Here is a 12,521-nt window from a genome sequence, read left to right on the forward strand (position 1 = left end):
CGCGGGAAGACGGGACCCGCCGCAGGCATGCCCGCGCAGGTCCTCGTCCCGGGCTCCGGTGGACCTGCCGCAGGCATGCCGGCGGGAGCTCCACCGGAGCCAAATGACGCCCTCCCCAGGATGCCGCCCCAAGCGGGCGCTTGGCCCGCTGGTGCCTAGAGCCGCCCCTGCTTGGGGCACTCCACTTGATACCGGCTGCCAACTAGACAGGAAGCCGTTGATCACTACCCATTGAGCCCGACGATGTAGCCAGCTTTCTATCCACCTTATAGTCCAATCATCCAGCCCATACTTCTTTAACTTGCTGGCAAGAATACTGTGGGAGATCGTGTCAAAAGCTTTGCTAAAGTCAAGGAATAACACATCCACTGCTTTCCCCTCATCCACAGAGCCAGTTATCTCCTCATAGAAGCCAATTAGGTTAGTCAGGCATGACTTGCCCTTGGTGAATCCATGCTGACTGTTCCTGATCACTTTCCTCTCCTCTAAGTGCTTCAGAATTGATTCCTTGAGGACCTGCTCCATGATTTTTCCAGGGACTGAGGTGAGGCTAAGTGGCCTGTAGGTCCCTGGATCCTCCTTCTTCCCTTTTTTAAAGATGGGCACTACAGTAGCCTTTTTCCAGTCATCCGGGACCTCCCCCGTTCGCCATGAGTTTTCAAAGATAATGGCCAATGACTCTGCAATCACATCCGCCAACTCCTTTAGCACCCTCGGATGCAGCGCATCTGGCCCCATGGACTTGTGCTCATCCAGTTTTTCTAAATAGTCCCAAACCACTTCTTTCTCCACAGAGGGCTAGTCATCTTCTCCCCATACTGTGCTGCCCAGTGCAGCAGTCTGGGAGCTGACCTTGTTTGTGAAGACAGAGGCAAAAAAAGCATTGAGTACATGAGCTTTTTCCATATCCTCTGTCACTAGGTTGCCTCCCTCATTCAGTAAGGGGCCCACACTTTTCTTGACTTTCTTCTTGCTGCTAACATACCTGAAGAAACCCTTCTTGTTACTCTTAACATCTCTTGCTAGCTGCAACTTCAAGTGTGATTTCGCCTTCCTGATTTCACTCCTGCATGCCTGAGCAATATTTTTATACTCCTCCCTAGTCATTTGTCCAATCTTCCACTTCTTGTAAGCTTCTTTTTTGCATCTGAAGAAGTGGGTATTCACCCACGAAAGCTCATGCTGCAGAACGTCTGTTAGTCTATAAGGTGCCACAGGATTCTTTGTTGCTTTTACAGATCCAGACTAACACGGCTACCCCTCTGATACTTCTTTTTTGTGTTTAAGATTGGCAAGGATTTCACTGTTAAGCCAAGCTGGTCGCCTGCCATATTTACTATTCTTCCTACACATCGGGATAGTTTTTTCCTGCAACCTCAATAAGGATTCTTTAAAATACAGCCAGCTCTCCTGGACTCCTTTCCCCCTCATGTTATTTTCCCAGGGGATCCTGCCCATCAGCTCCCTGAGAGAGTCAAAGTCTGCTTTTCTGAAGTCCAGGGTCTGTATTCTGCTGCTCTCCTTTCTTCCTTGTGTCAGGATCCTGAACTCAACCATCTCATGGTCACTGCCTCCTAGGTTCCCATCCACTTTTGCTTCCCCTACTAACTCTTCTCTGTTTGTGAGCAGCAGGTCAAGAAGAGCTCTGCCCCGAGTTGGTTCCTCCAGCACTTGGACCAGGAAATTGTCCCCTACACTTTCCAAAAACTTCTTGGATTGTCTGTGCACCGCTGTATTGCTCTCCCAGCAGATATCAGGGTGATTAAAGTCTCCCATGAGAACCAGGGCCTGTGATCTAGTAACTTCTGCTAGTTGCCAGAAGAAAGCCTCGTCCACCTTTATTTGGAGACTAATGAGGAGCTTAGGGATAATGGTAGGATGACAAATGGGAATGAGGATATGGAGGTAGATATTACCACATCTGAGGTAGAAGCCAAACTCGAACAGTTTAATGGAACAAAATTGGAGGGCCCAGATAATCTTCATCCAAGAATATTAAAGGAACTGGCACATGAAATTACAAGCCTATTAGCAAGAATTTTTAATGAATCAGTAAACTCAGTACCATACGACTGAAGAATTGCTAACATAGTTCCTGTTTTTAAGAAAGGGGAAGAAAAGTGATCTGAGTAACTATAGGCCTGTTAGTTTGACATCTGTAGTATGCAAGGTCTTGGAAAAAAATTTGAAGGAGAAAGTAGTTAAGGACATTGAGGTCAATGGTAATTGGGACAAAATACAACATGGTTTTACAAAAGGTAAATTGTGCCAAACCAACCTGATCTCCTTATTTGAGAAGGTAACAGATTTTTTAGACAAAGGAAATGCAGTGGATCTAATTTACCTCGATTTCAGTAAGGCATTTGATACGGTTCCACATGGGGAATTATTAGTTAAATTGGAAAAGATGGGGATCAATATGAAAATTGAAAGGTGGATAAGGAACTGGTTAAAGGGGAGACTACAACGGGTCGTACTGAAAGGTGAACTGTCAGGCTGGAAGGAGGTTACTAGTGGAGTTCCTCAGGGATTGGTTTTGGGACCAACCTTATTTAATCTTTTTATTACTGACCTTGGCACAAAAAGTGGGAATGTGCTGATAAAGTTTGCGGATGACACAAAGCTGGGAGGTACTGCTAACACAGAGAAGGACCATAAAGGAAGATCTGGATGATCTTGTAAACTGGAGTAATAGTAATAGGATGCAGTTTAATAGTGAAAAGTGCAAGGTCATGCATTTAGGGATTAATAACAAGAATTTTGGTTATAAATTGGGGACACATCAGTTGGAAGTAACAGAGGAGGAGAAGGACCTTGGAGTATTGGTTGATCACAGGATGACTATGAGCCGCCAATGTGATATGGCTGTTTAAAAAAGCTAATGCGGTTTTAGGATGCATCAGGTGAGGTATTTCCAGTAAAGATAAGGAGGTGTTAGTACCGTTATACAAGGGACTGGTGAGACCTAATCTGGAATACCGTCTGCAGTTCTGGTCTCCCATGTTTAAAAAGGATGAATTCAAACTGGAACAGGTACAGAGACGGGCTACTAGGATGATCCGAGGAATGGAAAACCTGTCTTATGAAAGGAGACTCAAAGAGCTTGGCTTGTTTAGCCTAACCAAAAGAAGGCTGAGGGGAGATATGATTGCTCTTTATAAATATATCAGAGGGATAAATATCAGGGAGGGAGAGGAATTATTTAAACTTAGTACCAATGTGGACACAAGAACAAATGGATATAAACTGGACACTAGGAAGTTTAGACTTGAAATTAGATGAAGGTTTCTAACCAATAAAGGAGTGAAGCTCTGGAACAGCCTTCCAAGGGGAGTAGTGGGGGCAAAAGACACATCTGGCTTCAAGATTAAGCTTGATAAGTTTATGGAGGGGATGGTATGATGGGATAGCCTAATTTTGGCAATTAATTGATCTTTGATTATTAGCAGGTAAATATGCCCAATGGTCTGTGATGGGATGTTAGATGGGGTGGGATCTGAGTTTCTACAGAGAATTCTTTCCTGGGTGCTGGCTGGTGAGTCTTACCCACATGCTCAGGGTTTATTTGGGGTCGGAAGGAATTTTCCTCCAGGGAAGATTGGCAGAGGCCCTGGAGGTTTTTCGCCTTCCTCTGCAGCATGGGGCACGGGTCACTTGCTGGAGGATTCTCTGCACCTTGAGGTCTTTAAACCACGATTTGAGGACTTCAGTAACTCAGACATAGGTTAGGGGTTTGTTACAGGAGTGCATGGGTGAGATTCTGTGGCCTGCAGAAGGTCAGACTAGATCAGGGGTGGGCAAACTTTTTGGGCCGAGGGCCACATCTGGGTGGGGAAATTGTATGCAGGGCCGGGGCGGGGGTTGGGGTGCAAGAGGGAGTATGGGATGTGGGAGGGGGTGTGGTGTGCAGGAAGGGGCTCAGGGCAAGGGATTGGGGCAGAGGAGGGGTGCAGGGCATATGAGGGAGCTCGGAAGGGGGTTGGCGTGCAGGAGGGGTGCCGAGTGCGAGAGGGGGCTCAGGGCAGGGGGTAGGGGTGCAGGAGAGGTGGGAGGTGCAGGCAGAGGGCTTAGGACAGGGAGTTGGGGGGCGGGGTGCAGGAAGGGTTCGGGCTCCGGCCTGTCCCACTTACCTAAAGTGGCTCTGGGGTGGCAGCGGTGCGAACCGGGGCCAGGGCAGGCTCTCTGCACGCCTGCCCTGACCCCACGCTGCGCCGTTCCGGAAAGCGCCGTGGCCCCTGGGGGAAGGGGGGTGGAGGGCTCCGCATGCGCTGCCCTTGCCGCGCTTCCAGGTACCTCCTCCAAAGCTCCCATTGGCCATGGTTCCCTGTTCCCAACCAATGGGAGCTGCGGGAGGCAGTGCCTGGCGGCAAGGGCAACACATGGAGCCCTCTGTCCCCCCGCCCCTGGGGGGCTGCAGAGAAGTGGTGCCGGCCGCTTCTGAGACCGGTGTGGGGCCTGCAGCACCACGGGGGACAATCCCACGGGCCGGATCCAAAGCCCTGAGGGGCCGGATCCGGCCCGTGGGCCGTGGTTTGCCCACCCCTGGACTAGATGATCATAATGATCCCTTCTGACCTTAAGTCTATGAATCTATGACCAGGTACTGAATGGCTAAGGGCCTGATACGGAGCTCCCCCGTCCTCACCCCCACCCCCTCTCCCACCTCCCCAGGCCTCACCCCACCCTGCTCCCACCTCCCCCTTGCTGCTCCAACCAACACCAAGGAAAACCTCGTCCCTCTGCTCCAACGTCCTGAAGCCTCACACCTCCCCCTTGCTCACCTCTTCTTTCTCCTCTGTCCCCAGCAGCTCATCTGCGGTCCGGGAGCGGGAATAGAGATAGTGCTCCATGGCCGTCTTCAGCACCCCCCGTCTGGGACCCATCATTGTTCTCCTCCAATAACTCCAGCTCCCCCGACGAGCTCTGGCCCTAACTGCCGCTGCTGGGCTGCGATTCTAGAACTGCTGAGCTTGTCGCCCTGGGAGTGTTCTCTCACAATGGCCTTCTCACCAGCCTGCCAGGTGGCTTATGTGGCTGTTGTCATTTTAGGGGGCAATTGTTGGAGAACCTGTCTGGTCCTTCCTAATTCATACCCACCCCCTTCCTGGCACAGAGGATTGGCCAGAGCTCCCTGCAGAGACCCTCACCACTGCTCTTTGAGACCTGGATCCTGCTCCTGTTGATTTCTATAGCAAAACTTCCATTGACTTTGATGTGAGCAGGATCAGGCCTTAACTGACTGCAAGGCTTGTTTTTGAGTTCCCCTTTGTGGCACACAGCCCCTGCAGGCCTGGGAGCAAGCGCATCTGTGATCTGCAGCCTGGGACTATGGTTTTCTTAGCAGCTCCTCTGGGCATTGGGAGGTAAGGGTGCCCCCACCCTCTGGCTTTCTACCTTATTACCTACTAGCTCAGCTTTGAAGTTAGGGTTTTAGTGGTACAAGCATTTAAGCACTGTTGAGTTTAACTGGCTCGGCTATAAACTGGTGTCTTTCTATTATCTCCAAACATTGAGGAGCTCAATAGGGTGAAGGATGAACCTTTAACTTCCCTGGCTCCTGTGGCATTACAAAGCTCCACCGTGGCTCGGGGTGTTTTCCTCTGCTCTCACTGCATTACAGAGTTCCTAATTCCCCAGGGTCCTCTGAGTCCCCAGAGCTGGAAACTCCACAGTTTAGTTTGAGCTGAACCAGAGAGGCAGGGGCCCAGGTGGGGAGAGTCTCAAAGCTGGGGAGTTGGTGGCACACTCAGTTTTGTTCACGCAGGGGCGAGGGGCAAATTTCCAAACTTATCTTGAGAAAATGCCTGCTCTGCATGCCTTGGTGATCACCACACGTATACACTGGAGCCTTGGGATTTTCAGAGGGATGTTAGCATACACAGAGAGGTACCCAGCCAATGCTGTATCCATGGGAATCACTTAGGCATAGCCCTCCTACATAGTATGGGACTGCAGAAACTCTGCATAACATAAGAATGGCCACACTGGATCAGACCAAAGGTCCATCTAGCCCAGTATCATGTCATTCAACAGTGGCCAGTGCCAGGTGCCCCAGAGGGAATTAACAGAACAGGTTAATCGTCAAGTGATCCATCCCGTCGCCCATTCCCAGCTTCTGGCAAACAGAGGCTAGGGACACCATCCCTTCCCATCCTTGCTAATAGCCATTGGTGGACCTATCCTCCATGAATTTATGTTTTTTGAACCCTGTTATAGTCTTTGCCTTCACAACATCCTCTGTCAAAGAGTTGCATAGGTTGACTGAGTTGTGTGAAGAAATACTTCCCTGCTGCCTATTAATTTCATTTGGTGACCACTAGTTCTTGTGTTATGAGAGAGTAAATAACACTTCCTTATTTACTTTCCCCACACCAGTCATGATTTTATAGACCTCTATCATATCCTTAGTCATCTCTTTTCCAAGTTGAAAAGTCCCAATCTTATTAATCTCTCAGCTGTTCCATACCCCTAATCATTTTTGTTGCCCTTTTCTGAACCTTTTCCAATTCCAATATATCTTTTTTGAGATGGGGTGACCACATCTGCATACAGTATTCAAGATGTGGGCGTACCATGGATTTATAGAGAGGCAATATGATATTTTCTCTTATTATCTATTGTCTATTTCTTAATGATTCCCAACATTCTGTTCATTTTTTTGCTACTGCTGCACATTGAGTGTATGTTTACAGAGAACTATGTTTTCAGAGAACTCCAAGATCTCTTTCTTGAGTGATAACAGCTAATTTAGACCTCATCATTTTATATGTATAGTTGGGATTATGTTTTCCGATGTGCATTACTTTGCATTTTTCAACATGCCGCTTTGTGGCTCAGTCACTCAGTTTTGTGAGAACCCTTTGTAGCCAGGGCTGGCTCCAGACCCCAGCGCGCCAAGCGCGTGCTTGGGGCGGCATGCCGCGGGGGGCGCTCTGCCTGTCGCCGGGAGGGCGGCAGGTGGCTCCGGTGGACCTCCCACAGGCGTGCCTGCAGAGGGTCCGCTGGTCCCACGGCTCGGGTGGACCTCGTGCTTGGGGCTGCGAAATTTCTAGAGCCGCCCCTGTTTGTAGCTCTTCACAGTCTGCTTTGGACTTAACTATCTTGAGTAGTTTTGTATCATCTGCAAATTTTGCCACCTCACTGTTTACCCCTTTTCCCAGATCATTTATAAATATGTTGAATAGGACTGGTGCCGGTACAGACCCCTGGGGAACACCACTATTTACTTCTCTCCATTCTGAAAACTGGCCATTTATTCCTACCCTTTTTTCCCTATCTTTTAACTAGTTACTGATCCATGAGAGGACCTTCCCTCTTATCCCATGACTACTTACTTTGCTTAAGAGCCTTTAGTGAGGGGCCTTGTCAAAGGCTTTCTGAAAATCTAAGTACGCTATATCCACCAGATCCCTCTTGTCCACATGCTTGTTGAGACCCTCAAAGAATTCTAGTAGATTGGTGAGGCATGATTTTCCTTTACAAAAACCACATTGACTCCTCCCCAACAAATTATGTTCATCATGTGTCTGACAGTTTTGTTCTTTACTACAGTTTCAACCTGTTTGCCCAGTACTGAAGTCAGGTTTACTGGCTTATAATTGCTGGGATCACCTCTGGAGCTTTTTAAAAAATTGGTGTCACATTACCTACCCTCCAGTCATTTGGTACAGAAGCTGAAAATGATAGGCTACAAACCACAGTTAGTAGTTCTGCAATTTCACATTTGAGTTCCTTCAGAACTCTTGGGTGAATACCATCTGGTCCTAGTGACTTATTACTGTTTAACTGATCAATTTGTTCCAAAACCTCCTCTAATGACACCTCAATCTGGGACAGTTCCTCAGATTTATCACCTAAAAAGAATGGCTCAGGTTTGAGAATCTCCCTCACATCCTCATCCTTAAAGACCGATGCAAAGAATTCATTTAGTTTCTCTTATGGCCTTATTGTGTTTAAGTGCTCCTTTAGCATCTCGATCATCCAGTGGCCTCACTGTTGTTTAGCAGGCTTCCTGCTTCTGATGTACTTAATTTTTTTTTTTGCTATTACTTTCTGAGTCTTTGGCTAGCTGTTCTTCAAATTCCTTTTTGGCCTTCCTAATTATATTTTTACACTTCATTTGCCAGAGTTTTGGTCCTTTCTGTTTTCCTCACTAGGATTTAACTTCCATTTTCTAAAGGATACCTTTTTGCCTCTCACTTCTTCTTCTACTTAGTGGTTTAGCCAGTGGCACTGTTTTGGTTCTCTTACTATGTTTTTTAATTTGGGATATACATTTAAGTTGAGCCTCTATTATGGTGTCTTTAAAAAGTTTCCATGGATCTTGCAGGGATTTCACTTTTAATTTTCACTTTAACGCTGCTAAAATCGGTTTAAACGCGTAGTGTAGACCAGGCCTGAGTCTACGTAAAGGTCCATCAACAAAAGACCGCTCTGACCTCATACTGGAAAGGCCCTTACCAAGTCCTGTTAACTACCAACATTGCTGTGAAGTGCCAAGGACTGACTGCCTGGACCCATGCTTCTCACTGGAAGAAGGCCCCTCCACCTCGAGATGACCCTCCAACTGCTGATCAGCCTGTCCCTCCTTTTGATACTTTTTCCGCCTTCTGAACAGCAGGAGAAAAGGACAAGGGGAAGTGCTGGTAACCTCTCCCTTGTCCACTAATAGAACCACCATACATTCACCATCTGCTGGAGATTATTACAGGGTGACGTGCTGGTAACCTCTCCCCTGTATGCTGCAGAACCACGACTGTTCCAGGAAAGAAGAAGGTATGTTCGTTCCACTGAAATTGCCAAAGTCCAGGGATTCTTGACTACAAAAGACATTAAGAATTGGCCCTGGTGAAAGAGATGGAGTATCGTAACCCGGCAGAGAGGAACTTGTGGGAACCTTGTGGTATTGAGTGGTGGTTTGGGTTTATTCTGGGGATTGGGCTCTGTGCTTTCAGACAAGTACCTTCAGCATGTATAGCCCTCCCTAATTGGCTTTCAGATGACAAATACCAAAGGAGCTTTGCTGCCACGACCACTGCCCCCGTCATTATCCTCACTACCACTACCACCCCGTAACACATTATAATACAGACAATACCATATACTTTAATGAAACCCAATGGCTAAGGCCTTACACCTTAGTGATCCCTGTGGGATGGTGCCAATAGGGCAGCAGCAATTTGGAACATTTACAAAGGCCAACCATATGATGAGAAATTAGAGCAACTGAAAAAGGCCACAGGTCTTATTATTGGAGCACAGTAATCCAAGTACAGGCTGGGGTTGGTAAATTACATGTTGTTTCTGCCCTTAGCTCAATGACCCAGAAGCTGTTGACAGAGATGGTACTGAATATCATTGAGGCAGGAAAGGAATTGCAGTGGGATCTGGCATGTTTAGAAAAAAGGGATTTTCTGAATGACCAGCTTATGGCCATTCAGAGTGATCTTGAGCATCAGGCGTGGCCTACTGCCCTTACAGTGCTTCAGGAACGCCATCTGATTTGTGGCCATGGAGACATACTTGGGAGATTTTCTGGTTGGAAGTGCAGATGTTCGCAGTGCTCCTTCCAAGCATATGGGCCGGTTGGAGGGGTGTAAAAGCAACAAAGAATCCTGTGGCACCTTATAGACTAACAGACGTTCTGCAGCATGAGCTTTCGTGGGTGAATACCCACTTCTTCAGATGCAAGTGGTGGAAATTTCCAGGGGCAGGTTTATATATGCAAGCAAGAAGCAAGCTAGAGATAACGAGGTTAGTTCAATCAGGGAGGATGAGGCCCTGTTCTAGCAATTGAGGTGTGAAAACCAAGGGAGGAGAAACTGGTTCTGTAATTGGCAAGCCATTCACAGTCTTTGTTTAATCCTGAGCTGATGGTGTCAAATTTGCAGATGAACTGGAGCTCAGCAGTTTGTGTTAAACTAAAGTGTTTTTTGCCAAGTATGACTTAACTGCTTAATGTAATTGCTATTGCAAAGTGTATTTGCTGCATGGGAATGAAAGGTGGGGGGAGAGGAGGAGTGTGGGGGTGATGGGAATGCTTAGCTGAAATCATGTATAAGAAGAGAAAAACGGCTTGTATCGGGGTGCAGGATTTGAGATTGCTATGTCTCCCTTGTACCTTATTTGGGCTCAAATAAACTTGGTTTGCTCCTCCACCCTGGTGTGTTAATTAGTGCGACGCACACCGGGCAACGAACCCCTGTTGCTGTCCTCGGGCCTCTGTGCCGGCAACAGCCCCTTGGAACCTAATAGGATTTTAATTAAGTAGCACTGCATATTTCCATTTTCCTCACCCCTTTTACAATATACATTACACATATTCTTTTCCTTGACATTCCTTTCATACATTTTGGGTGGTTAAATTCCAATAGACACCCCGTATGTTTTCTCTAATCCGACTAAAATGTTCATAGCCAAATGATTTTAACTAAATAGTCTTTTTGCCTGGATTTATTTACAGACATTTCTTTGGAAAAGGGCCCATTTTCCCTTCAGAATGGCTGCAAAGAAACCAAGAATTCTTGCATAACACCTTTTCTTCAACATTTGTACAAAGTTTCACTGCTTAATTCCCTCCAGTAACTACAGAGTTAATTTCTCACTTTCTTTCCTTAAATCACTTGCTTATTTTCCCAAAATGACACCTCAATCAACTCAGATTTTACCATTCCAATTATTATTTTAGGGATCTGAATCTCCCATGTTTGCATTTACTGCATCCTTTACTTCTGCCACTATGCTTTCAAGGTTTCCAACCCGTTTCCCAGTTTTTTCTTTCTGCTCTCTGTCTGCTCATCTGGACCCAATCCTTTTTCGCTTGCTGCATCATTACTTTCCATGGGCACAGGCTTTGTTTCACTACCAATTTAGTAAGGAGGGTGGGCTAACCTTCACCCTCTCGACTAACCTTCACCCTCCCTGGTCCTTTTCCTTAACAATATCACTCACAAGGGTCACCCGAATCATTCCCCCAACTGGCATTTTAACTGTTCAGTTTTTCTCTAGCTGTCAGGTACACGTCTCTTCCCTTTTCCCCCAACTCCTCTTATTGCCTGGTCCTGCTACAACCGGGGGTAGACCCACCTGCAACCCCCCCCCTCTTTTTTTTTCTTTTATACTCACGAACACGCTGCCCGGGCTGGCCAGGCCAGGGATAGGAGAGAGAGAGAGAGAGAGAGAGATGGGTGGGAGGTTATCCTGTGCACAGGTTGAATAGAGGTACGCTGCAAAAATCTCCAACTTGCTTCCGCTCTTGGGCTTTTCTCTGCCCTGGGATCTCTTGGGGTGCCCCTTTCAGAGACCTTTGCTCAGTATTCCAGTCCAGGCCAGCTGCCTGTGGTTCCTTCAGTGTCCCCAAACCACACCAGCTCCAGGGTCGCAAAGGCAGACTGTTGGATCTCACTGGTAACTGTAAGTTGTATTGCCTTTGGTTTGCCTTTGTACCTTTTTTTCACAGCCAGCTGGGGCTGAAAGCAGTTTTTTGTTGTTGTTGGTTGTTGTTTTTTTTCCCTCTGTACTTGGCATGGTCTATGTTAACTCTTGACCTTGAACGCAGAGCAGCTTTCTCTTTATCTCTGGGCCAAGTTGAATTTTCAAATTAACCCGTTCCTTTCCCCAATAGACAAATTGTTCCCACTGTGTATCAGAGGCTTTTGGTAATGCAAGGGTTCCTCTGAGGTATGTGAGTTTAGCTAAATCAAAGTGGGAATTGTTTAGATGGGTTATCCTGCATGTAACAGTTCCAATCTCTAAATACCTGCAGGTTCTGGGGCCATACTGCACATAAATATAATATGCAGGGGTGCCCTTTGGCGGTGAGGGGGAATTCTTAGACTGTCCCCAACCCATTTTCCAATCACACATGCCAGGAGAGACGCCCTGTCTGCTAGCGGCTCATAAACTAGGGAATCTTGGGAGGGCACCTTGTCCACTAGGTTAGCGGCTCATAAGCTAGAAAGGATTTCCCTCACACTTCGGGAAATGCCCTGTCTGCTCAGCAGCTCATGAGCTAAAAAAATTCTCACTCTCTCACTTCCTGGGAAAGGGCCAACTGGGGTCAGTGGATCATAAATAAGGAAAAATTCCTATCCACTGGGTCACAAGATTCAGCTGACCCCCCTTGCTTTCAGAACTCCCACATGGGGTAGCCCTGGTGCAGCTGGAGTCAGCTTAGTCTTAGACTTGGTCAGCGGCTCATACCCAGCCTTTATTCATTCAAACACACATATTCACATACACACACACTCATTCCCCATATCTAGATGCATCGTTTTTTTGTTTGTTTGGGTTTTTTTTTTCTTTTTTAACCTGAGGGCGTTACCACAACCCCTCCATCTGGACTGAACACATCTGTGTTCTTCTCTGAGGGCATTACCATAACCCCTCAACTCAATAGGTCTGACCTAAGCCACACATTGTCTTTACCCTGGGGCAACAACACATTTCCCAGCTCCGTGTATGCATACAACCAATCTTACATGGGGCAACCAATTCCCCAACACTGTTCTGTGTCTGATCTT

General features: G+C 47.1%; 1 protein-coding gene across 11 annotated transcripts in view; it reads right to left on the reverse strand.

The window, feature by feature from the left end:
- The window catches only part of LOC120372647 (fibrous sheath-interacting protein 2-like), a 62,249-nt gene extending 57,290 nt beyond the window's left edge, over nt 1–4,959 (reverse strand). For 6 of the 11 annotated variants that reach the window (XR_005585091.1, XM_039489924.1, XM_039489925.1 and 3 more), the window contains exon 1: nt 4,782–4,958. Coding sequence is in view for 10 of the 11 variants with exons in the window: in XM_039489924.1 (XP_039345858.1) it covers nt 4,782–4,886 (105 nt within the window). In the remaining variant the exon portion in view is untranslated. Of the gene's footprint in view, nt 1–4,781 lie in introns of all 11 variants that reach the window. The other 5 variants (XM_039489929.1, XM_039489927.1, XM_039489920.1 and 2 more) reach the window with 3 other exon arrangements.
- Between the last annotated feature and the right edge of the window lie 7,562 nt (nt 4,960–12,521).

The sequence above is a fragment of the Mauremys reevesii genome, linkage group 9 (assembly GCF_016161935.1).
Source record: "Mauremys reevesii isolate NIE-2019 linkage group 9, ASM1616193v1, whole genome shotgun sequence".
Lineage (NCBI taxonomy): Eukaryota > Metazoa > Chordata > Testudines > Geoemydidae > Mauremys > Mauremys reevesii.